General features: G+C 41.3%; 1 protein-coding gene across 3 annotated transcripts in view; it reads right to left on the bottom strand.

Annotated features, from left to right (window-relative positions):
- The window catches only part of FBLN1 (fibulin 1), an 83943-nt gene extending 64403 nt beyond the window's left edge, over positions 1-19540 (bottom strand). For 2 of the 3 annotated variants that reach the window (XM_076344287.1, XM_076344297.1), the window contains exons 1-2: positions 18786-19540; positions 3367-3466 (exon numbers count right to left, since the gene is read on the bottom strand). In XM_076344287.1, coding sequence (XP_076200402.1) covers positions 3367-3466; positions 18786-18861 — 176 coding nt within the window. In that variant the 5' untranslated portion in view covers positions 18862-19540. Of the gene's footprint in view, positions 1-3366; positions 3467-18197; positions 18251-18785 lie in introns of those variants that run through there. The other variant, XM_076344306.1, reaches the window with a different exon arrangement.
- Positions 19541-27097: the final 7557 nt, after the last annotated feature.

Below are 27097 nucleotides of genomic sequence, written 5' to 3'. Positions count from 1 at the left end.
ACAGCACCTAGCAGAGTGTTCTGTAGCTGCTTCTTTTACGCATTTTTGCAACACTAATAATAAATAATGTTCTTCCCAATGTAACTCCGAAAAGACTTCACATGGTGCTGAAGGCATGCAGTTCTCATATGGAGATACACTGTTTCTGGCCCAGGAATTAAGTTCACTTGCTAAGAGCTCTGGGCAGGGCAAACTCTTCATTTTGAAAGGAAGAAGATTTATTGGGCAGGTTGAGTTCCAAAAATAAATGGCAGCTGTTTCCAGCTGCTGTGAGTTTAATCACATCACAAGAAAATGGATGAATGGGCAAAAAGCTGCTGTTATGACACCCAAAGATATCATTCATTAAAACTCTACGCTCATATTTACTGAGTCATGAAGACACAGAGAAAAACACTGTCATTTTCCAGTGTGATGATCCAATGAGGTATACTCATTTGTGGGATAAGCAACCACAATAAGAGATTGCGGACATGGCTGGACATTGAGTCAGGAGCCTTGTTTCAACTTAAATGCAACTGAGTAACAGTAGCCAGATGGATCTTACAAATTCACGTGGACTTCAGAGGGCTGGCTCACCTGTGCTGCAGGACAAGAAAGTGAGAACATCTGCAGTTTGAACTGTACCATATTCAGCAAGTGACGCTCACACAGATGGCAAGTGCCTCAAGAACCACAAGAGGCTTTGGGGGAAGAATCCTAAAAAGGTGTTGAAACCCAGAACTGTCAGCTTGTTTCTAGGATGCACGGCAGATACAAGAATGTCAGTGCTTGGAAGGTTGTGGAAACCCTCCTTGATTACTATGAATGTGCTTTAAATGGCTGGGAAAAGGTCAAGTGGGTGCAATTCTAATTCAGTAAGGCAGCTTGCTCCTCACACAAACAAAAGAAAGGATGATTAGAAAAGCAAAAGAAACTCTAGCAGTGAGCTGGCTTTGAGGGAAGGACTGAATCTGAGATGCTGTTATGTTATTGCTAGTCTAAGCAGAGGATGCAAAACCAGCATGTAAATTCTTGTAATGCGTATTGGGGAAAGTACTCACATCCAATCTGTTCTGTGTTGCATGGTCTTTGCAATGCAACCGTGCAAAATCATTTTTACTTCAGTAACTTCATCAAATCTGCTCACTTCACAATGTATTTTTCCTTTGCATTCAACTGTTAAGCTTGCAAACCCAAGCTCAAATATGCAGGGCAAACACAGCTCCCTTTGGCACGAAGTAATATGGGTTTGTACACCCAAGAGGCCATGTGTTTTTAGAGCACTCAAAGTCAGATGATCCACACTGTCCAAACGGTTCTGCTCTAGACAGTCAAAAGATCCAGATGGGGTTTAAGCGAGCACATAAATGACAGGTATCTGGCCCCCAGCAGCTCCCACAGCATGTAGGAATCTAAATAGGAAGCAAGTTCTCTTGAAAATCTGTAACCCATAAGGCATCCTGTGCCGTATTCTCACTTGCCTAGATCTCAGCAAGTGCAATGGACCTGGTTTTTGGTTTTGCTTGCATCTCTGTGCAGTAGGAATAAATGTACAAAATCAGGGTCATTACCCTCACGTGCTTGCAAAGGGAATCGTGTTCATTCTGGCTCCAGTTACACCAGCAATTAGGAGTAGAATTTGCCCCTTACTTTTGTGTCTGAAATGGCATCATAAAGTGATTTTTCTGTACCTCTCACAGATATGCCAGTTTGCAATCATAACTGGGGTGAAATAATATTGCCATTAAAGAAAGTAGCCAAAGGTGCCAATTTTACTTACTCATTTTGATAGTGAAGCCAAGCTTCAGGGGGCGCTGTGTTTATTTATTGTACGGTCATGAATAAATGCAACTGAACTGAATTTATCCACTTCTTTTTCTTGTCAGTAAGTGCTCATGCCTCTTACTCACACCTCTTACAGAATATGTGCATTTACCCATTTCTGATTTACCACTACCTCACTATAATTTTCTTAATTACATATCAGTTATGCACAAAAGCTAGATGAAGTATTAGTAAGCTTTTTTCAGTTCCTATGAAGTCCTAAAGACTCTCTAAAATGGCAATCTTTAAAAGAATAAATTACATTTACAGCAGAATCGCAACTCTCATTAATCAAACGATCATTAAATCATGAAGATTCTCGCTCCCAGATTGTTCAGTAAACTTGGCTTCCTGTTTTTCCTGCCTCTGTTTTGTCTATAACTCTTCTGACTCTTCAAGTATTTCCTAAATTGGGATTTTGGGGATTTAAGTCCTATCTGTCAATTCTTCTGTGTAACAGACTGCTTTCTATGCCAATATAAATGCAAAAGTCAGAAAACATGGACAGACTTGCCTGCAAGACACATTCTTTCCATAATAAAGATCAATCCAACACTTCTACAATTACCAAGGTTAAATCACTTTGCAATCCATTTGAAAAGATAGGGGGGAGCAATGTAATGTGTTTTAAATACAAAGTCCTCCGTGAAACTGCCCCTCAAACTACCAATCACAAATTGTTAGCTCCACAAATTATATGTAACAAGTGCATTTAACAGCAAAAATAACACAATCTATCACTGACATAAAAAATACGAATGCCCCAACTGTATAGAAGATTCAGTATAACCAAAATATTACTCTGCAAATAATTTTAACATTTAACTTCATTATTTCATTTGCTAGATTACATAATAAAAATTAGTATCCTATTAAATGTCAGTAGAATTAAGAAATCTATTTATTAACTAAAGGTTACTATTTTCTACAGACAAATACGTTTGACAGAAGTCGGACACTCTATAGTAACTAGGAATCTCCTTGACTTAAGCTTTACGTCTCCCCATCCAGCAATTCAACTGAGAACTGCAGGACAATTATCTGTGTGGCACCACACAGGAGAAACAGTTATAAAAGGCTGTTTTACGTACATACACATGTACGTATGCAATCTATAGATTATTCATGTACAGGATCTGTTGTGCTTCTTGATAAACTTTTGCCCAAGAATTTGGACCGTCATTGGGCTAGATACACAATCAGTATAAACTGAAGAAGCTTTGCTGACATTAGGGAGCCATGCCGAGATGTATTGACCGTAGGCAGAGTCCAAGCCCTGTGAGTAGAGCACAGTGGAAAAACTTCGGACTAAGAGACAGTACATGTCAAACAGATTAGAGCTGGGTGACTCTACACTAGACCAACAGCAAAAATTTAAAGGACATAATGGAAGAAAAGTAGGTACTCAGTAGGTACTCCCCGAGGCTAGATGTGGATTTGAAAAACTTGGATTTAAGAGCTGGGTGCTTCGTCTTCTAAATCAGCTTTCATACCTGCCATTCCCATGGTTTTACATGAAAATATAAACTATAGTTTGATATATAATACATAACTATATACCTGCATTCTCTGGCCTCGGATATTAACGGTAGAGAAGTACATATTCTGTTTTTATTTGCCCATTCAATACCCTTGTCACAGCATTCTTCCATTGAAAGATCTGCAGAAATGAGGAAAGAAAGAAAAACACAATGTATTTAATACAACCTTAGTAAATGGCATTGCATCTGCCAGTTAAAAAAAAACAAACCAAACCAAAAGAGAGTCAGTTCGTTTTCCCCTCCCTAATCTACACACAGAACAGTGCACCCATCCAAAAGGCAGCCATGGCCAAATGAAGCATCCGTTAGCACCTTGCAATCAGCTCAAGTGCTGGAGGTATTCCTTCCTCGGAGAAGCAAACTGCAGTTTCCCTTAACCTTCCACATAAAGACACAGCCTAGGGACTGATAATCCAGCAGAAAACAGTTCAGATAGAGTCCTAAAAGGATCTGTTGGCTTGCAGTCCTTTATCATCAAAAGCGGCAGTAGCAATAAGCAACCTTTTGAAATCCTGAAGGATACGGGATAAATCAAGTCACCCTCCGATATGAAAGACAGATGACTATCGTTACAAGTTAATTTGCAGTACTATTTTTTCCTGAGGTTATTATCCAATTAATCTGTTTTACTCAAAAGTATGTCTGTAAATGCAAAAGTATTGTACAGAGAGACAGAAAGGTATATGGTATTTTGGTCACTTAACATATGGAAGAAAAATTAGTATAGATACCAACTGATACCAACTCTGAAACTAAAGGGAAAAGCATTCTGAAGATAATTACTTGTGCAGAGTATGATTTTTGCAACAGTCTCTAATTTAATAAAACTAAATACTGTTAATGAACTGACAAGCACTACAGGTTTGCTTCATACTCCAAGTGCAAAAGTTCACTGCACAGCAGGTGTATCAGAACTTGGAATAAAACGAGTCACATTTTCCTATTAATTATCTTGTAGTCTGGACACTGAACAGCTCCTTATATAACAAATACGCAATCTGTGTAAAAAACCATCTGATTATCAAGAGGAACAGCTTTCTAATGTTTTCTCTTTGTTTCATAAGTTTTTTGACTGATGGCCCTGACAGGCTGCACCCACGAGTGCTGAGGGAGCTGGCTGATGTCATTGCCGGGCTACTCACGATTATCTTTGAGAGGTCATGCAAATGAGAGAAGTTCCTGAAGAATGGAAGAGAACAAATGCCCCCCTGTCTTCAAGAAGGACAAGAGAGAAGATCTGGGAAACTGCAGGCTGGTCAACCTCTTCTTGGTGTCTGGGAAGGTGATGGCGAAAATCCCCCTGGAAACAATGTCCAAACACATGAAGGACAAGAAGGTGATCAGAAGTCAGATTAGATTTATGAAGGGGATACCATGCTTAACCAACCTCATAGCCTTCTACAATGAGGTGGCTAGCTTGGCGGATGAGGGGAGAGCAGTAGATGTTGTTTACCTTGACATCAGTAAGGCTTTTGACACTGTCTCCCATAATACCCTTATAGACAAGCTGACAGTGTACAGGTTACGTACATGGACAGCGAGGGGGACTGAAAACTAGCTGAATGGCCAGGCCCAAAGGAGCGCAATCAGTAGCACAAAGACTATTTGGAGGCAAGTCACTAGTGGTGTACCTCAGGGGTCAATACTGTTTCCAACACTGTTCAGCATCTTCATTAATGACCTGGACACTGGGAAAGAGTGCATCCTCAACAAGTTCACAGATGATACAAAACTGGGAGGAGTGGCTGATGCACCAGATGGTTGCGCTGCCATCCAGAGGGATCTCAACAGACTGGAGAAACGGGCAGTGAGGAACCTCATGAAGTTCAGCAAAGGGAAATGCAAAGTCCTGCATCTGGGGAGGAATAAGCCCTATGCACCAGTACGCACTGGGGGCTTACCAGCTGGAAAACAGCTCTGCAGAGAAGGACCTGAGTGTCCTGGTGGACACCAAGTTGATCATGAGCCAGCAACGCACCTTTGCAGCAAAGAAGGCCAACACCATCTTGGGCTGCATTAGACAAAGCACCGGCAGCAGGCTGAGGGAGGTGATCCTTCCCCTCTGCTCAGGACCGATGAAGCCATACCTGGAGCACTGTGTCCAGTCCTTGAGATCCCCAGTTCAAGAAAGATATGGACTTACTGGAGTGAGTCCAGTGCAGGGCCACCAAGATGATTTATGCACTGGAGTATGTTTCATATGAGGAGAGACTGAGAGAGCTAGGACTGTTTAGCCTGGAGAAAAGAAGGCTCAGGGGGGATCTGATCAATGTTTATAAATACCTGATGGGAGGGGATGAAGAAGAGGGAGCCAGACTCCTCTTAATAGTGTCTACTGACAGGACAAGAGGCAACTGGCACAAATTATACCATATGAAGTTCTATCTGAACAGAAGAAAACACTTCTTTACTGTGAGAGTGTTCAAACACTGGATGATCTCAACAGGTCCCTTCCAATCTAAACAATTCTGTGACTGATTACTTGATGAAAAATAAGTAGGACCCCTTCATCTGTAGGTCGCTGTGCTGCATAGAGGAAGGCGAATCTCATTTACGTCTTTTTGATGGAAAAACTGAAGTACAGAAGGATGAAATGACTTGCCCAAATTACACAGCAAGCTGGTGGCAGAACAGAGAGTGCACACCAGGTCATTCCCAGACCATCTCTCTCCACTGGATCATAAAATGCCTCACATGATTGTCTCTTTCTTAGTTTTGCTCCAAGCACATCTAAAGGGAGCAAAATTCAATAAGCAGCAGCATTATATTCAAGACTATCCATCTTCACAAATGACTTCCTGCAGAGTCTAGTAAGGACAAGCATCTGTCTCCTCTGGCTCTCCCTATACCAGTTACAAAGCCGTTGCTCCCCAGGTGCTCCTGATGTATGGGGGTTACAGCCTCCTTCCATCTGTCCATGTATCCACCTCCTAACCTGCTGCAGTTATCAAAATAAGCAGAAATATTATTTAACCTGTTCATGATCACACTTACTCTGACACACATCAGACTGATTTCTACAGCTGAAAGCAAGTAGAGAAGATAATCCCCTCCAGTAACTCAGTTGTTTGCAGGGAACAACCTATATTCCCAACTAGTGATTATAATCCAACAATTCAAAGGAAAAAGGAAAGAGTTAAATGAGATCTTAGGATGCATCAGTCATCTTAAGGTCGGTACTCTTAAGGTAGTTATGAATTCTACAGTGCAAAGCTCTGGAGTTCTGAGCATAATTCTGTCTCTCCCTCTTTAGGAAAGATTACATCAAAATGGAAAACGTGTAAAGAAAGGCTAGGAGAATGGTCTGGGGAATCAAAGCCCTGTTATATGAGAAGAAACTGGAAGAAATAGACCATTTAAGCCTAGATAAGTAAAGCTTGAGAAAGGATGTGGTTCTTGTCAACAAATATTACAGCAGTAAACAATAACCAGAATTATGGGATCAAGTAAACCAGACATTTTTTAATAAGAAAATCATTATAATTATAAACGGAATTATATTAAATTTAGTTTATAACAGAGCTCTATACTCTATAACCCAGGTCATCCTTCTAGTCTTACTTACATACCCAAAATAATGGTCAAAATTCTGTCATTATGAAGTCAAGGCAATATTTCTCTTGAATTCCTCAGTGTGTCCAGAATTCATGCCAGTGTCTGAAAGCTAATTGTAGTTTATAATGCTACAGAGAAAATCAGTCTTGTAAATAAATATCTGCCTGTGATGAAAGACATGAATTGGTGTCTGATCTCTTCTTTGGGAATAGGGACCCTGTCTCATGCTCTCTATCTGCCAGCGTACTGCTAACAAACATTATATGCATCAAATTTCATACAATGTGTTACAAATAACCGTATTTTTAGTGCTGTTGTCTGCAATTAATCTTAACCGTGTTGAAAAATGATACACATTTAACTGAAGTGCAGAGCTGGCTGCAAGTTTTTGCAGGGCTTTGTACAAATGGGTCTTTAGCCAAGTTCCTCCCCAGAAGGACAATCCCTGGCTCTGGACACCAGTTCTTCCCTCCCAGCTCTGGCAACACACCTCTACTCCAACCAAATAACTCAAGAATTCAAAGCAGGCCAAGCTAAGCAAGCTCGTCTGTAGGAGTGCATCCAGACAAAGAAGGATTTCGGATAGTTTGTTGAGGGAGAACTGTGGTCCAGGCTCATTTTTTTGGTGACATCACAATTCATATCCTCCAAAGATCCTGCCAAAAATCTCTTGAGAATAGAGGGAAGTGAAAAACAAGCAGTAAAAAGAGGACTCCACCCTCAAGGCCATTCTTCTAAAACATAACAATAAAACAGTGGAAAACATTTTCTCTAGCTTGGCTTTGCAGTTTGCTTTTAAAAATGGTCATTTGTGGACAAATCTCTTCTCTTTCAAAAATCTCAGAAAGTACGTGTCTCATACTTTGGGTGTCAACTCCTGATTGCACTGGAATTGATTCTGACTATTTTGGCATCAAAAGTTGTTAATGAGTATTTAGAAACAGGACAGACTTTATCGTCTCGTAACTGCATTTTTCCAGTGTTGTGGATTCAACTGGACGTATGCATATTCATGTGGCTCCCAGTTGGAAATCTTTGGGCAAGCAGTTCACACTGAGGCCATTTGTGCTTCCTTACACCCTCTTCAGGGGACCAACAGCATGTGGTGGCCATGGCCTCTCCTCAGCTTCTGCTAACTAGAAGGTCGTAATGCAGGGCGTCTGAAAGGAAGCAATAGTGGAAAGCAGATGGTAGAAACTACTCTGATTACAACATCTTGAAGAATCTCACTTACTGTCCAGAAAGTGATGGTTCTTTTTTCTCTGAATGTGACCATGTGTCTTTTAGTGCAGTTGATGGGCTCGTGGCACCCCGCAGTGCTGGAGTGCCAAAGATGATCAAATAGGAATTACAGTACTGCTCCTCTGAACCTGGTGCCCCTTCAACTGTTTTGCCAAGTGCATAATGTTTCATGCAAATCGGCCAGAGAAATCTCAGGCACCTGAGAGACAAAACACTTCTGGGAAAGGCCGATGATATTGTCTGTGTTCAGCTGAAATGTGCCCTTTTATTTGGAGGGAGGAACCCTACAGGAAGTTGTAACATGCAGGAATACACTGTCTGGTCCATTTTGTAAGTTTGTGAAGCAATTGTTCAGCTTTTTGGTATCACGAGACAGCAAAATATGAAGATAAACCCGAGATCTGTTAAGATAGTAGCATGTTTACTTCCTTTTCACTCAGATAAACTAATTTTGCATGCTAATTGACTAATTGAGAAAATCCAAGTCTGTTTTGGATAAAATGAAACGCAGCTTCATCACTACTTTGTCCCTGTAAAAAAGTATGCGCAGCAGGGCATCCAAAAGAACTTGAGTCGTGTTAGTATGATAACAGCGAGGATGCCTGTCCTGATGTTAAGGTGGTATATGTAGTATTCCGAGAGAGATTTCAGGATTCTCAGGAAGAGGACAGTAGAAACACAGCTGGAACTCAGATCTCTGATTTTACAAAAGCTGTCATGAAGAAGACCTATCAGATAAGAAGTGATTAAAGGTCACACAAATTAAAACATATTGTGCACATGATGCATTCATGTGCTAGCTATGGACTATGCTTACATAGACAAAATGTGTACAAGCATATGGTTGTTTTAAAAAAAGGTAGTTTGCTGATCTTAACAGGATTGCCATACTGTGTGGGAGTTCAAAGCAAGAAATGTGGTTAAAATCTGTATAACCTTAGACTTCTATGATGTAATAATTGCTTATTCAGCTGCTACAGTGAATATTTTCTGCAAAAGAAAGATAAGCTTAAGAATGTTATCCAAGAGCATGATTCCTGGAATGAGAAACCCTGACTTGTTTCTGGGAATTGTGCAAAAAATAAGCAGAAGTAAAAAAGGACTGGATAATTTTCATGGCAGTAGCATTCCAGCTAGATCAAAAAGGGACAGATTTTTTAAGTAACAATCTACAATAACAGTTATTCTGTACAGCTGATGATGATGGAAAAGCCTATGTACAACCCAGGATTAGATAGCTGTTCATTACTCAGTGCTGATCTATGGAACAGTTACACAGCCGATGATAATATCAAACAAAAGATACACCTGAGCCTACATGGGCTTATCAAGCTAGTGCTAGTAAAGCTTTCCAGTTCTTCAGTACACCAAGTGATGTGATCGTCAAATTCATTGACTTCCCAGCCCACATAACCAGCTATAGTTGGGTATGGATTTGGAAGTGAGTCCAGGTCAAGGGGTGAAAGTCACACCTCCTTATTAAGATGTTTTCAATCTTCTAAGCGCATTAATTGATTAAGTTTGTAAAATGTGGTGCAGGTCTTGCCCTTCACTCAATTTACTCTGTAAGAGACTCAGCACTGTGGAATGTGAGAAAACAGAACATGATTATCACTTCTCAGCATATGCAGATACAGGCAGCAGATGGACTCTGTGAAAGCTCAGCACTAGTCCAACACATTTCAGTAACAGTATGTCATCCAGAATTTTTGGAACTCACGCTTACAACAGACATGCATTGGTTTAGGTTTCCAGTAAGAAAAATACTTTCAACTTTCACAGCATACCTTTCTGACAAAACCTTTCTTGTCCTGTCAAGAAAACTCTTACTAGTGATGCTCATCCATCTAACTGTCAGCCGAAAAAAAAAAAGTAAGTCTACACACAGAATTTGATCCTCAAAATGACAGATCAGCCATCTGTATTATTCAGGATCACATTTTTTGTCTTCCAACCTCCCTTTACACCTGTACTCTTCTGACACAAAACCAGAGCAACTGCATATCCCTTTGGCCAAGGCTCCACTGTGCTATAGGTTCAGGGCAGACAAAGTGTGCTTGGCTTTCAGAGTAAATTGAGTGAAGGGCAAGACCTGCACCACATTTTACAAACTTAATCAATTAATGCACTTAGAAGATTGTGTGATCTCCTACGCCAAACCAATTGTTCTTGAAACAATGACACCTAGCTAATATTAGGTGGACAAGTCAGCTGCCTTTGTAGCTGGGATGGCAGTCAACTGCTGGCAGCTGGGATTTGTAGTCTTGATTTTTTGGCTGTCCTTACAACAAACTGTGGAAATGCTGTTTCTGGCAATGCATATACACTCTGGCTGGCCACTTAAGGCATCAAATAGTCCCAGAGACATGTTTAGACAAGAGGGAAGCCAGCTGACTTCAAAGGTCCAACTGGTAACAGACTAACATGATAAGTACAGCATTGTTGCATCTTGATCTTTTGTGTAAGCCTAGGGATTAGGCACACAGAGTAGAGGAGACCCGAAACTATGAAAAACATAGAACAGAAAATCTGGCCTCATGATTCCCTAAAACAAATGCTTTGAATTGAGAGTAACGGAGCGATGCAGGAAAGCATTACCATTCTCCATCTGAGACGATGTGAGTATTTGCTGGATCTCTTCAGACTGGAGTTGGAATGAAGATGCTGCTCCTCCATTTTATATGCAGAGAAAGAAGTAGAGTGAATAGGAGCTTTTCTTTTTCTGCACAGACTTCTTGTTTACCCCAAGACCGTACATTAAGTATGCCAATATACTAATGGGGTAAGATGAATAGACACAGCTGAGCTGCAGCATTAGTCACCTTTGGACAGTAAGCTATTCTTAGTCCTTCCACTAGGTTGTTCTTACAGGTTCCCTTAAAGAATACACCAGCCTGAACTTTGTAACAAACGCATGAAACCTCGAGCCAGGATGCCCTCTCTTGTAATCCCCACAATAGCACGAGCCAGTCTCCAATGCGTCTGTTGCAGTCTGCAAGGCTGTGTTCATCACCAGCTGTCCCTCTCCAGTACTGCTCTAGGCTACTCTTTGCCCTCAAAGAGGGCCTATGACAACGGTGCTTCTCTCTCCCAAGTGTGGAGGTCATATTAGATCTTTATGGACTGACAGACAATCACTCACAGTTCACGTGCTGCTAAGAAATATGATATTCTCCCTAAACAGGCTTAAAGGGTTTGAACCTTTACCTTCAGATGAATTCTCAGCTGAATGTGATTATTTCAGGATAGCTGAAATCACTGAAGAAACCCAGTTAGCACACTCACTAAAGCAGCAGCACCCTAAAGGAAATGCCTGGTATGTTAGTGTGTTTTGTGGTTGCTTTTAAAACAGCAAACATTTTACTGGAAATTTTCCTAGGTCTGGAGAACACTCATTTATGGGGAATGTGGCTCTGGTAGCACCAGTAGCGGCCATCACACAATTAGGGGGATTTTTCAGATATGGCCAAACCTCATTTCATGAGGTATCAATTTGCAGTTTATAAAAGAAGTTCTTAAAATCGTTGATAGCAATAGCTGGTGATGAGGTAGTTGCTGTGTTTGGTGATAAGGACCGGCCTAAGGGAGGCAATGCTATATTGTAACATGTCTTATTTTCTCTGGTGGGGAAAGTAAGTGCTTTACTGTGGGTTTTTTATTTTGTCTCAGGTCTAATAAAAAAATCTTTCAAAAAAGAAGGCAACTGGCTACTAAAAAATTAGAAGAGTCCACCTACTGCAGGAAGACCATAAGGCATCCTATACACATATCAAAATACCACAGAAGAGAGGGATGTAGCAGCCCTCAAGAGGTTATCTTGTCCTACCCACTACTCTCGGGCAGAACTGATAAAACTTGGTCAGTTCTAGGCAGATTTCTATTTAGTTGTTCAAAACAGCATCAAGTGAGGCTGATTCCACAACATCCCTAGGCAATGTGCTCTTGTGCTTCAATATCCCTGATGACAGAGAATTTTTAATAATATATTACCTCACTGTCCACTCCAGAAGCCCATTTAAATCCATTCTTTTGTTACTATCTCTTATACACAGGCTTTTACACACTTCAACAACCTTCTATGTATCTGAAGACTGCTACTTCATGCAGATGTCTTTCCTGTGATCAAATTAACTTGAATGTTTTCATTTTTCTGGATAGGTTATTTTTTAGACTTCTGTGAGGAGGCTAGAGTTCAAAAGATACTAAGACTAGAAGACTGAGGCTGTTCTGAAGAGTTCTAGGAGACATGAAGAAATTGAGAGAATTTTAATACTGGAGTCCACTGAGTCAGCACCATATAAACAGCTTAGTACAAGTAATGACTGTCCTAGGCTTTACATACTCAGAAGAACATGAAAAACAAGGGTGCAGTCACAGCTCTGATGGACACAGGTGGCCTAAAGAACCCAGTCTCACCAAGATGACATGGGTGGACCTACAAAAAAGACTCATAATTGGAAGAAGAGCAGGAACTGCTTTTTCTGCAAGCACATGCTAAATTTTGTCCTTCAATCCTCCCTGTATGAAAAAATCATGCAAATAATGAAATTACTTCACAGGGCGTTGGTAGCCTAAAGTGGCACTTCTATCTCATTTAAGAACAAATGTTTATCTTCTCTTGATTTCTCATTTCAAATCTTAAAGAAATGTGTGATTAGGAAGTTTTATATAAGGTGTTACAATTAATCTATTACTAGTCCTGTTCATTTGTATAAAGCCCGTGATCCAAAAATGTACCGTAGTAAATGAGAGTCTTTAGATAGACCTTAAAGAGCTTTGGATCGAGTCAAGCATTTATATATTTTTAAATTAAGGCAATTGAAACAGGAAGGATATGAGAACGTGACAGAGCAGTATATCTCAGAGTATCAAACACATTATGTTCAAACATTCCTATATTTTCTCATGTAAAGTGGTTACAGGAAACACATTTTCACACTGGAATTTCTCTATTTTCATCTGACCAGAAAATTAGCAAGAATAACTATGCTTTTATATACTGCTTAAGTGACTGTAGCCATGTTTACTGTGGAATTAAAAAAAAAAAAAAAAAAGATGGGCAATGACAAAAGATTCTGATATTCTACTACTGCCATATTTAAAGGCTAGTCTGGAAACACTATGTAGATGGGATAAAATTTACGGCACAGTGGGACAAGGTTCAAGTAGCTAATGAACATGGAAGAAACCACAGACTTCACAGAGCAGGGAGAAAATAAAGATCCATTTTTTGTATATATTTATATAGCAATGATATAGCAAAAGGTTTCCTTTTGGAGGCTACGTTACTAAAACTCTCTCTTCAATGAGATTTTCCTCATTATTGCAATTATGTATATTGAGCTGCAAACTGATATCTAGCTCTTCCAGATTTTCTGCCATAGTAATGATATTAGAATTACTCAGTACTCTGAGTTTGGAATTTAGTCAGTGATAAGAGCTTCAAAGCTGGAAGATTGTAATATTTTGAGCGGATGTACTGCTGGTAGCATTTGCACAGTATATCATTTGAGTGCTTCATAAATCCTAGGAAACATCCTAAAAAAGCTGGAATATACCAGACAAAAGTATTTCTATATCCATACACTTACTTTGGCATTGATACAAAAGATTTTTTTAGGTATTTCTTTCTTTATTACTAAGCTTAAGGTCTCAATCCAGATTTTGACAGTACTAGACTCAAAAGTGAACCCTTTAGCAGGGAACATCTTACATCCTTGTGCAGCCTGGGTTGTCTGTGGGTGCTACATTACCAAAGATGTGCCAGCGTATTCAGGAAAGCATTAGCACTGGAGATCCTTCTTTAGAGCTGTTGCGTCCTGTTGATCAGAGAAGACTTTCCACACAACTTTTACTGGACTGTCCCAGTGTCTTGCCAGAGATTATTTCAGCAGGACAAGAATCATCACCTGGTCTCAAACAGGCAGGTTGCTGTCACAATTTTTCCCCTACTGTACACGCTCTCTGTCACTGCAAATTACCCAGTACATCATCTTTGTAGATACTATGACTATTCCTTCTCCACTTACCTGACATCACTCTGAGCATTTTCTAAACTAATTTTACTCACAAAATATCATGGCCAGTAATTCTTTACATTCTTCTAGGGCTCTTCACGGATCCGTACTGACCCTTCCTCTCCTTTATATTCTGCCTCTTTGCTTCTTATGCTCTCTTCCACTGCTTTCCCTCTTGCTCCTGATGACTCCTTCATTGACTTCTTTGTGGACGAATACTGTGTTCAGTTTTGGGCCCCTCACCACAAGAAGGACATTGAGGTGCTGGAGCGTGACCAGAGAAGGGCAACGAAGCTGGTGAAGGGTCTAGAGCACAAGTCTGATGAGCAGCAGCTGAGGGAACTGGGGTTGTTTAGCCTGGAGAAAAGGAGGCTGAGGGGAGACCTCATCGCTCTCTACAACTACCTGAAAGGAGGTTGTAGCGAGGTGGGTGTCAGTCCCTCTCTCTCTCCCAAGTAACAAGTGATAGGACAAGAGGAAACGGCCTCAAGTTGCACCAGGGGAGGTTTAGATGGGATATTAGGAAAAATTTCTTCACTGAGAGGGTTGTCAAGCATTGGAACAGGCTGCCCTGGGAAATGGTTGAGCCACCATCCCTGAGGTATTTAAAAGAGATGTAGATGTGGCGCTTAGGGACATGGTTTAGCGGTGGACTTGGCAGTGCCAGGTTGACGGTTGGACTTGATGATCTTAAAGGTCTTTTCCAACCTAAATGATTCTATAATTCTACAACAATTTTTCTATTCTTTCTCACCCTGTAGTCTCCTCAATCTCCTGCCTCCACTTCTACATTTTATCTTGGAGCAATGTTATCCACTCTCCCAGTTTAATTACATGTGATGACTTAACTATCAAAATCTCAACACCTGGCCTACTTCCTTCCATTGAAGCTACACATAAATACATGTGCCTGACATTTCCTGAGTGCTTTACAAAAACTTTTGCCTATTCTGACTAAAATGATCGGCTTATTTTGTTCTTTCTTAACTTTACTCATTTTCCTTATTCCCCGTCACTGTCAACCATCACTTTTTGCTACTTTTTTCACAAAAGCTTTTGTTCATTTATCTCTTTCATACTACACCACTTTATGCTACCATTAAAATTCCTGCCCGTGCCCTGATTTCTTTTAATTTTGATTTCAGCTCTCTCTTTCTTGACTTTCTCTGTCTCATCCCCTTTTATTCTCTACAGATACTTTACTACATCTAGTAAACCCATATTCTCTGCTTAGATCTATCCATAACTCACAAAACCAAACTTAAATTCTTTTATGGTCCCAGGTAACTCTATATCTGTCAAGTCCCAGAGGGCTAAGACCCATCTTTCATTTCAGAAAATTTTAATAAAAGTATTATAGAACAAGTTTGTCTTAACACAACTATTTATTAAAAACACATGTAAAGTTGATATGAAACATGCAGAATGGGCTAAAGTGCAACAATAAATAAATAACTTTTGAAAATACATTGATCTGCTATCAGATAATGCCTGAAATCTGACAGAATAGTATAAATATACTGCAGTAACTTGATAAGCTAGTTTATGGATTTTCATCTTGGATTTCACTAACATGTCTGCTTTCAATTACGCACATAAAAACAAGAGTTTAACATCTTGCTCTTCCCCTGATTGCAATAAAATGCCGTGTCTGAAAATAGACTATTAAAAAGAAACTCAACTGAAAACTAATTTAGAGATAGCACTCATATTTTAGAACTTTTTTTTTTGTAGTTTATGATTTTTTGGGAGATTTTAATCTATGATAGCAGGCAAGAAAGCATAGATTTAGTCTTTTGGAAGTCCTACCTCCACCCATATACTTCTTATAAATTTACTGCTATAAAAGCACATGTAAAAATCATAATCTTAAAATAAAACTCATTCCACAAAGTCAGTGGAACATTTTTTTTATTACAAACTATAAGCTCACCCTGAATAGACATGTTTCCAGATGTTTAGTGAGTTAAACTGTCTGTGCCTGTAGTACCAAGACATGCCAAAGACGCAGCTAGAGGATGAACTATTCATACACTGACTGGACATAATGATGTGAGTAATTCATCTTCTTCAGTAGATGGTACTTGATAACATAAGCAAAAAAAATGCAATGCTTACAATAAAATGAAGCTGCATTGCAAAATTCAGAAGGTTTTTAAGACACTTACTCTTGCAAAGAATGACATGCATATCTATATTCACATGCACTGGGCAGTTCCACTGAAGGCAGTCCCTTCTGTTTTTTCAGAATGAGGACTCTAATTAACAGATACTGATGATTTGATGATTAATTAGTAAGGAAAAGCAATTAAGAAAATTGATCATAACAAGCTTATGAGGAAGCTCTATTTCAGAAATATGTTGTCCTAGTAACTTGGCAATTGCATCACTAAAGCACTTAAGAGCTCGGCTTTGCCCCAAACCCCTTTATACTAGTCACAGAGAGGATCACAGGCTCTGCCCCAAAGGGCCTGCACTTAACCAACGTGATCTCACGAGGTAATTACTTCATTTGCCTGCAAAACAGATGGCCATGTGAAATAATGCAGAAAAAAAATCTTTCTTACAGCAATTACAAGTACTAGTAATTATTACATTATTAATTACAATTACTAGTAGTTATTTCACCTGAGCAAAGTCTACTCTTCAAAAGGTAGTGAGCTAAGCAAGGATCCTCATCTGCTTTTAGACATTTAAATCTAATTTTATCCAGTGCACTGTTTTCAAAGTTCTAAGGATGTCGAAGTTCTCAGTGAAATTAGAGTATGGTTTTTTTATTTGAGAGTAAAAAACTGGTATGCCTTTTATTGCCAAATTTGGCTACGCTTTGTGGTAAAAAAATTTGGAAAAACTGAACTTATGTATCTAATTACCTTTTTTTTAAAAAAGTAGTCCAGTAATTAAGGTTAAATGTACAGAGATTACAAACTGAAATTCTTCAGTGTTTTACAGTCATGTTGAATGCTTAAAATTGCTATGTCCATTCACTGAGATACATCAAAGCCACAGTTTTACTGATGTACCCTGTTGTCTGAGAGAAAGTAGGAGCTATCCTGGGATTCTAGCACTAAATGTTGCTTTTCTAACCTTCTTTATTCTGTCCCTCCTTCTTTAAAAGGAGTGGCTAACATCTCTCTATCAAAAGCAAATATTTTGAAGGATATCTGTGACAAGTGCTCTGCTATATGAAAAGTTAAGAGCCAAAATACCGTGATAGTAGCAAATAATTTACTTCACTGGCTTTTGTCTGCCATTGTTAGGCCTAGGCCAGAGACCATATGTTTCTAAATGTTTGCCTGGAGTACAGCACAATCAAGCCTCAACTCTGAATGGCCCCCTTGGGGTTACTCTCATAGAAAAAGGTCATTTATCTGTTAGCTATGATAAATTCATTATCGCTATATGAAACGCAGTTTCTTTGTCATATCTTACCAGTTATATTTTTGCTGGATTACTACACAGAATTAAATCAAGAGAATCTCCTCTTTTTATACAGGATTAAGAGAAGAGGACAAAAGTGCACAGTATGGAAGGGGAGTCATGGCCCAGATCCAGATCCCTGCTTTCAAAAGCAACCACATCACACAGTATCATTCATAGATGTTTCACATTTTGCCTTCAAAAAGCCTGCGTCTTTTGCTTCACTATTGCCCCTGCTCCAATGAGATTTCAGGTAACTGTTGATCCTGTTTCTTATTTTGGGGGGGGCGTAATTTGGTCCCCAGCAGATCAGACCCGACACCTCTCCTGACCGCCGGTTTCGGGACACATCACCTTCGCGGCGTGCAATTTAACCCGACGCCCACCGCCGGGCGCCCTTCGTTGCAGAGCGGCACCGCACAACGGCGGGCGGCAGCGCCAAGCGCCCCGACAGGTCGCGCTTCCCGGGACACCGGGCTGCGAGAGCCCCGGAGCCGCCCCCGCGGGCCCGGCCGGCTCTGCCGCTAGGAGCCCGCGGGGCGCCCGGCCCCGGGGCGGGGGCGAGGCGCCGGGCGGACAGCGCAGCGCAGCCCGGCCCCGCGACGGACCGACTCACCAAGTCCCAGCGGCGAGGTCCGTCCCGGCGGAGCCTCGTATCGACCCTCCGGAGCAGAGCTGACCTGCTCGGGTGGCAGCGGCCCCAGGGGGGGAGCGGGAGCCTGCGGTGGCAGCGGGCGGCTGCGGCGGAGCCGGTGCACGCCACGCCTTTCTGCTCACTTGAACATGGCAGCGGCGCTTTAAAGCCTGCCCGGGACGTCCAGGGGCACGGGAAAGGGGGGGGACACATCAGGGAAACCCAGCCACCCCATCCCCCGTGGGCCCGCTCCCGCCCCGCAGCCGCGGGACACCGCTCGCCGCCCGGAGCGCGGCCGCCGGCGCCCCCCGGCCTGGGAGGGGGAGCGGGCACCGCCGGGGCAGCCAGCCCGGGGGGCCAGCGAGGCGCCCCGCCGCCGGCAGCCTCCCGGCCGGGCGGGGCTGCGCCGGCGCCGGGCAGCCCGCCGGAGCGTCCGGGACCCCGCGCCGCCTGCCCCGGGGGCAGAGCCGGGCCCGCGGGCGCCGGGGCCGCGGCGGCGCGGGGAGAGCGCGGCGCAGCGCAGCCCGGCGGACGTCCGCTGCTCGGCTCGGCGCCGCTCCCCGCACTTACCTTGGCCACGGAGCGAAGGCACCAGCGCTAGGAGCAAGAGCAGCCGCAGCGGCCGGGCCCCGCGGAGGTTGTCCATCGGCCGCCCGCAGCTCCCCGCCGGCGGGAGCACTCGCACCGAGCGGGGGCTTGGCTCTTCTGCTGCGTCCAGTGGGCTCCCCCCTTTTTGCTTGCTGCTGCTGCTGTTGCTGCTGTTTCTGATGTTATCCCAGCCGCCTGAGACCGGTTGGAAAAGAGCTTGCAGGAACCCCCCACTCGGTGGGCTTTACAAAGATTTAATTCACTGCCTACCCGGTTAATTATACAGCCTGCAAGTGCTTAGCAGAACAGAGCCGCCACCGCAGCTTGGAGGCAGAGACCCTGTTGCTTCTGATACCCCTACCTCTCTCCCCGCCACCCCCACACACGCTGTGAAAGTGACTCCCTTTAGCTCGGAAAACTTTACAGATACTCAGCGTGAACCTAGGGCCGGCGTGACTGATTCCGTGAAGGAGAAATGCAGCGACTTCTCTCGGTGCCAAGTAGGAGAAAGCCACAAACAAAGGCAAAGCAAAGAAAAACAAAACAAAAGAAACCACCTAGCAGAGAAGGAAAGGTTTAACCTCTGGAGGGGAGATTTTCAACCCCCATTCTTGGTCTTTCCGTGCATTTTACACCAACGCAACTTTTGTCAATAAAAAGGATTTTAAAAAGGAGAGGTATTCTAGAATCTTTCAATGAAATTCACTGGGGAAAAAAAAATTCCCTTCTGTCCTCCCCCTCCTCTTAAAAAGTCAGGATGAGAATTTCAGCCCAAATGAGGCAGTCAGCTCTGCTCTCTCTCTCCCCCCTCCCTTCTTTTTTTTTCTTTTTTTTTTTTTTAAACCTCCTTATCTTATTTAAACAGGAACACAAACACTGATAGTGGTCAAAGGAAGAGCTAGAGTTGAAAGCACCCAGTTGGCTATGCTGTTGCCAAGATCTTTAAGATAATGTGGGGGATAATATTTGCAGACAAACGCCCATGGAAACAAATGGAGAGTTCATCACCCCTCTATACTTTGCCCTCGGATTTACTTGGAAAAACAGTTGGAAGTTAGTTTGTGTTTACTTGGTAGTTGTGCCACATGGACTCCGATTGGACTATTCCTCTTGTAACTACTCAATAACTCAACTTTTTAATATCTCTCCTCAAAATGTCCAACTGGAAAAAATATTTAAGGCAGTAAGAGTTTAAAGCGTGCATGTTTTGTTCTGCCCCAGGTTACTTGCTCTTTTCTTTTCTTACACAAGAACATAAAAATGGCCGTACGGCCAAGGGTCCAACTATCCCAATAGCCTGTCTTCAGCAATGATCATAAGTGGTCACCAAAGGAAGAGTATGAACGAGGAAAACACACGTGAGAATTCTCCCAGCCTCCAGCTGCTTTGAGTTTGGAGCATTTCCTCAGCTGAACGTGGTTTCTCTGCACTTAGTAGCCCCCAGTGAATTTCTATTCCAGGTATTTATCCTCTCTCCCCATGAGTTCTTGTAAACCTTTATCATCCAAAATAGCCTTTGGCAACAGGTTTCATGTATCTACCACTGTGTGAAGGGCCATTTCCTTTTGTTCCTTTTGAACGTGGCTCCACCAACCTTCTCATGGTGCCTCCTAACTCTACTGCAGGAAGAGACATCAAAGAACTGACCCCTATCCACACTCTTGGTGCCGTTATCATACCCTGCCCAGGCCATCTTTTTTCGACTGCTGGGGTTTTTTTGTTTAGTTGGGTTTTTTTCCTCTATTTTATTGGGAAGGGGCAGCTAGAAAAGAGGAAGAAGGATGGAGGGCTGACTTTATTTAGGGGTATATTTTGCTTCCTTTTTCTACACGTGCACGTCTATTTCTGTCTCTTCTTTAAATGCCCTAACTCAGTTTACAAGGATCTTAACATCAGTTATAGTGGGAACTTGGCAGTGTTTCATCACAACCTCCAAGCTACTGTTTTTCACATATCAGAGAACTGCAGGAGGCAACTAACAAAGATCGCACCTTGTCTAAAGCTCGTACCAGCTTAACTGAACCGGTGGAATCCCCTCTATAGAAACCCTGGATTCAGTTCAATATTGGCTTATTTCACTTTACTTTAGACCCTCTCCTAATTGATTAAAGGTGGGTAGAAAGAAGTTCACCAGTTTGACTAAAACAGTGTGAAGTCACACATAATAGCCTGTCCACACATGGAGTTACCCTGATTAACACCATGTGTGGACATTCTTACTCCAGAGTAAGAATTCCTTGTTCCCGTTGAGTTTGCCACCACAAGCTGTTTACCAGAAATGAGGCAAATTCAAGTAACAGTTTAAGAAATATTTCTAGAAACTATCATGGCTACGGTCATCTGCAGATCTGATAATAGGTTTTTCCTCGGTTTGGGGTGGGGTTTTTTGCATAATATTAATACACATTTCCAGAATAAATTGGCACTCTCACCTACAATCAGATTCAGTGGCCTCGAGTACATGTGATTCTAATTACTGACCCCAGGCTTTGTAGTGAGCTAAGCCATGCACTTCGGGCTCAATTCAAAGCTCCTGGAAGTCAATGGAAAGTAAAGGCTTATGAGAGGGAACATTTTGCATAACCACATTTTTTCTTACATCTGTTTGCAAAGGCCCTGTAATCCTTTGTGTAGCTTTTAAAACAAACAAATTCTTTAATGAGGATTTTATTTTTACTTCAGAAGAATAAAAATCATTTGCAGAAGCTCAGATTAATGAGTAATGACAGCGTAACAAATCACTGCACAAGTCATTTCCAAGGGTCTTGTTGAGAGTAGATACATGCAAGTAGACTGACAAAGAGTTTAGAATTACTTTAACAAATCCATTACCATTTATGGCAGCAGGTTCACAGTTGTCATTCGGCTACTTCGTTTCATGGGAACAGGAATTCTTGAGATGGCCTGAATAAGCCTATGTAAGGACATCAACCTCTGCCTAACGAACAAAGCTGCCCCATAGTCCCAGCTGTTGTGCCTCCCAGCAGCTCTGTTCTACTGCAGCTCCCAAATCCTGAATCTTTTTCTCCACCCATCTGTCCCAGAAGTTGAGCAAAAGAGGGCGAAAGGAAATTGCTATATCTTCCCTGTTTTCAGGAAGAATGTTGCAAGGAAGAAAATAGATTCACCTAGAAATGAAATCTAACTGTAGTTACTAAAGGGAAACTCCTTGGGCCCTGTGGCAGATAATGAAGCTACATATTGGCTCTTGTTATGGAAATGTGCCACACTAAAGATGCATAAAAAGGCCTCTTTTCCTTCTTGATAGGAAGAATACAACACTAACTGCTACAGATACACAAGGATTAAGAAAAACCCATGTGGATCTTACCATCTCCCACCATAAAAATAAGACCCCAAACTCTACAGTAGGCAAATCCATAGCTGCTGGAGTACAAATGACCCACTCAGCTTAGCTCCAGACACTAGTATGTGCAAAGTACAATTGGCATTCGGCTTCTTTCCTGGAGAAAACACTACCTGAATCTTTTCTGAATTAAAAAATAATTAAGAAATAATTAGAATAATAAGGAATCTGTCCAAAAGACATGTGGCAACAACTATGTCACGCGATCATGTTAATATTGGAAGTTTTGGAAATTTTTAGGTTTTAGCATCTTAATATTGGAAATGGATTTTTAAGTTTTATGGGCACCATTCTGACTATCTTCCCTGTCCTTCTGAATAGTATCAGCAGGTTTTCCGATTGAACTAGAACACACCTTTTACAAAAAAACCTTGTCAGAGTTTTCAGAGATGGACGCACCATAATCCTTGGTTATTTTTTGAAACTGTTAATGGCATTACAGGTAACAATTTGTTGCTTATTTTGAGTCTAAATCAATCTAGTTTCATTTTTAATACTGTACTGTAATACGTTTTTAATACTCTGGGCTTGTATTCATGTTGAAGTTACTGTCACTACTTACTCAGTGCTTTGTGCATCACCAGTGACCATCAAAGCACATTAGGGTAGTGTAGCTTGTGGACACTTCATACGCATCTAGCATGTCCTTGTTAGGGATTAGCTTGGAATAAAACCTCCCCTTAGATAAGTCATTTTGTCCCCCATGCCGCAGGCTCATCTTCATTCTCAAATCCCAAACTACTGACTACCCACAACAAATGGATACCAGCCTGAGTCATGCCAGGCCCTAGATAGGCAAGGGAAGGTGGGAGGACTGAGAGCCTCCTCTGTTCCCTAGTGTGTACGAAACTGTGCCTCCAAGACTAGTTAGGAAGGCTGACCCAGCCACCACCTTGTATGCCATCGGGCTTACGATGGCATCCTGTAGCTAAAGTCAGGCAGAGAAGCTGGCTTAGGACTCCTTCCAGAATAATTACTGTGTCAGATGAAATTTATAACCATCCTAAATTTGGACTGCTTTTTATATAAATAATATTACATATATATAAAAGTACATATATAAGTAATATTACATATATGCACATATATAATTATGTGGATGGCAATAGCCCAAGCCCCTTATACCATATGGGTAGCAATACAGATGCTTGTATCCAAACCAGGGTATCTACCTGGGCTCTATGTTTCAAATACCTAAAGACTGTTAGAAGAGGCTTGGCTTACTTTATAGAGCTTTCCTTGTACAGACAAACCCTTTCACTGCTAGATTAATCTCTGAACATTTTTTTCCTCTTTGCATGGATCAGTCTGTGAATACCAAGGCAGAATTTAACCTTTTTTTTTGTTAAATATTCAGGCTGGGAATCATAACCCTGAGCCCTTTTCAACATCATTGCTTCTAAGCATTTTGAGTTTTTACCCATTTTGGAGTTTGTATCCATTTTGTAAGTGTTGCCTACATTTTCTTTTCTTTCCTGTCTGATTAAGAAAAAAAAAATATATAGCTATCATCTTGGACACTCAAAACACACGCTGGTTTTCTATTAATATGTATAAGGTCTGCTTCTAAGACAAGGAGGAGTTTATTGGGGCATAAAGGAATGCTTTGATGATCCATGTCATTTCCCTTGTGGCATTACTTGTAGAATTCAGGAATAACTCAATCTGACATTCATGGGGTATTTCCTGCCTCTCCTTCTAGAGATGCATCCTCCCAGTCTCTCAGATCTCCCCCTTCCCATAAATTTCCTTTCCCCTTCTAGACTCTCTCATGTCACTGCAGGCAGAGCTAGTCTTATGTGTGAATAGGCAAGGCGTTTTCCAGGACCTGAGGCCTAGGAAGGCTGGGCTCCGTTTGGATAAGCTGGAGAGCAGTGTGAGTCATGCACTGGAGGGGACATGGAGGGGACAATGGCATCTGCCTTAGGCTCTGCTTGGGGCCTCCACAAATCTAACAGCAGCAGGGATCAGTCATTATTTTAGCTGCAGTCTCTCAGAGGGTGACTCTTGAATTTGTCCATCAGCATCTGTACCAGTGGTTATTTTCACTGTTCAAACAAAAATAAAATCTCATTATAAAGGGTGGGGAAAAGCCATCAATAAAGTAAATGGCTATTCCGGCAAAGGGCCATTTCCCTTCCTGACATCCCTGATAAATCTGAGCTCCATCCCTGTCAAACAAAAATAATATCCAAGTACGTGACCAAATGATCTTTGGGAAAGAGAAAATATACAAGTGAATATAAGACATTTCAGGTTTGCGTAAATAAAATTCCAGAGGCTGTTGTATCTAATAGCTTAAAATGAGGAGCACACAGTTTTCTATGTTTCCTCATGGTCACTTAAAATCCACTTCATTCAGTGCTATTTCATTATGTTTTATGAATTCGCTGTACTATTTAAAAATGGTTTTACATAAGTCTAATAAAGAAAGAAGCCATCCTATCCATCTGCAAACAGTCCCAGCCTGCCAGAAAACGTTTATCTTACCAGTAGAAGCTGCAATTTAAACTCAGTATAATGTAAGCAGACAGTCAGTGGAAAGAGTATGAACACTGATAAAGCTCTACAACAAATTCATGTATACTGGGTTTCCTCCTTTTCCCTCAGCCTCATAGACAGCCTCTGTTTCTTTTCCTCAGTCTCAGTTTCTTTAACAGAGGTTCCCAAACTTTATTTACTCATGTACCACATCTTTTAGACTTTACAGCCTTGGGCTGTAATATCTTTGTCTCAGGAACCCAAGATCATCTTTGGTGGCCTGATTCTACAAACACATGTTAATAATATTATACACAGGGAGTGGTGCTTGCATTTATACAATGCTGACACAATTCTGAGCAGTGGCTATGGGAGGGCACCTTAATACAAATTAATTTAAAAGTTATTGTAGTGTAGCAAACTAGAAGAAAAATGTTGTAAACTTACCATATTTTCCAGCACGATTCTACAGAAACTGGCTGACATCTGGGATATGCGAAGCTGGTGGACACTAGCTCTTAATGGGAAGGGTGGATGGATCAGAATATCTTTGGACAGCTGCAAAAGGAAAAATAAACAGATTAGCCCTATTAAATGAACCTAGTGGGTTAAGCTGTTCCATGCTGCATGTATCCTGTGGCTTCCAGGTCTCGGGGCAGACATTTTCATTTGTATACACTACCTCATTAGCCACAGCCTACGTAGATGAGGAGACTGGGTCAATGAGATATTCCTACAAGAGGGAAGAACAGTCCCCAGCGCAATGTATAAAAAAGAGGATGTGACATACAGACAGCAGCAACTTACGCCAAAGGGAGGTAGAAAAAACATGCTCAGTCTACTCTCAAAAATGACCCCCAACCCCCGCAAGTCCTAACTATTTAGGAATTAATTATCTGGGAGAAATGTGGCCTGCTGAACAGCAGGTTTGAGCAGACTTTAACAGAGGTTCTGTTTCCAGCTCTCTCTCTGGCTTATGAGATGTCTTTTGGCAAGATATTTACCTCTCTGTGCCTCATTTTATCTAGAAGAATAACCTGATTTGTAAAATGTTTTGAACTCCATAAAATTAAACACGCTGCATAAGAGTTAGCTGTTATAAACTAGCAACCTTGAGCCGTTAACTTCCCATGAATGTGGTATGAAGTAATTTAGGCCAATTTTAGCTTAACTTCTATTTCCCCTGTTTAAAAGCAGCATCCTATATAGTCGTCTGTATTAGAATAACGTTAGTGTTCAGAATAGCTCTCATATTCTTTTCTCTAAACTTAGAAATGTACAGCCAGCCAAATTTCCAGCTGAATAGCAGATATATACATTTGCTTTGATAGTTATTCCATAATTTGTACTTTACTTCTGAAATGTTCCACAAACATACAGGCCAGTCATTATGAGGATCTAACTTGTGCATGTAAGTAATAGCTTCATTGCAAGCCAGAAAACAGGATTCTCTCAAGATTTTAGATTTCCCATTAAATAGGTGTATTCTCTGAGTATTCGGGAGTAATATAAATTGTGTCTTAACTCTCATAAAGCAGATAGCTAGTAAGAAAAGCATTTGCAGAATCATTAACATGAATCCAGAAAAAGAAGTTTCTTTATTTGTAGCTTTCACTTTTTCCCCTCAGTTTATGCAATATACTGTATTTAATAGCTCTGCTAAAGACGAGTGAAATCTTGGCTCTACGGAAATCATTGGCAAAATTCCCACTGACTTCAGTGGGGCCAATACTGCTGTTAACTCTTCCCTACAAGGAAAATCCAGATTGCCTAAGAAACTGACCTGCCTCTGTTAAGACCACGATCCAGACTGCTCACAAGTTGAAGTGACCTTGTACAATTACTAAGGCTGTTATTCTTGAGAGTTTGCCAAATCCGTAAGACAAAACTAGCATCATAAATTATCCCCAAACTTTTACCCTGGAGTAAAACAAACCTTCTCACTTTATAAGTGAAAGTACCTATGCAGACTTACATCTTTCAATGGTTTCACTGACAGTTTTGCTTTTATAGAAATTAAAAAATTCATTCTCAGTTTCAGAAAGAAGCTCATGTTTCCTAAATGAACACTGATGAAATGTTTTGCCCTCAGGTCTGACATTTCACTATAAATACACTAAAATTTACAGAATTTGGTGAAATAGTAGTATATTATTTTGTATCTCCTGAAGCTATCAGAATTAAGGATGATATAAATATATGTTTACACCAGACCATTCAGCTTGCTTGTTCCCATCAAAATATAAAGATGACTTTGTGAATAGGAAAAAAAAGCACTTAAACTTAAAGGACATATATGCACAAAGTACGGAGACACACAGATAACACTTCCACACCTTCCATCAAACACTTAGCAATCTACTTCAGTAATCTACTGAAGTTTTTACACTCATTTAGTCATAATGTGCCTTGCTCTTCATATCCGTTCCACCTACCAGCAGCAATA

The sequence above is a fragment of the Aptenodytes patagonicus genome, chromosome 1 (assembly GCF_965638725.1).
Source record: "Aptenodytes patagonicus chromosome 1, bAptPat1.pri.cur, whole genome shotgun sequence".
Taxonomy (NCBI): Eukaryota; Metazoa; Chordata; class Aves; order Sphenisciformes; family Spheniscidae; genus Aptenodytes; species Aptenodytes patagonicus.
Note: the sequence above shows the minus strand (reverse complement) of the source record. Positions and strands in the feature narration are given on the sequence as shown.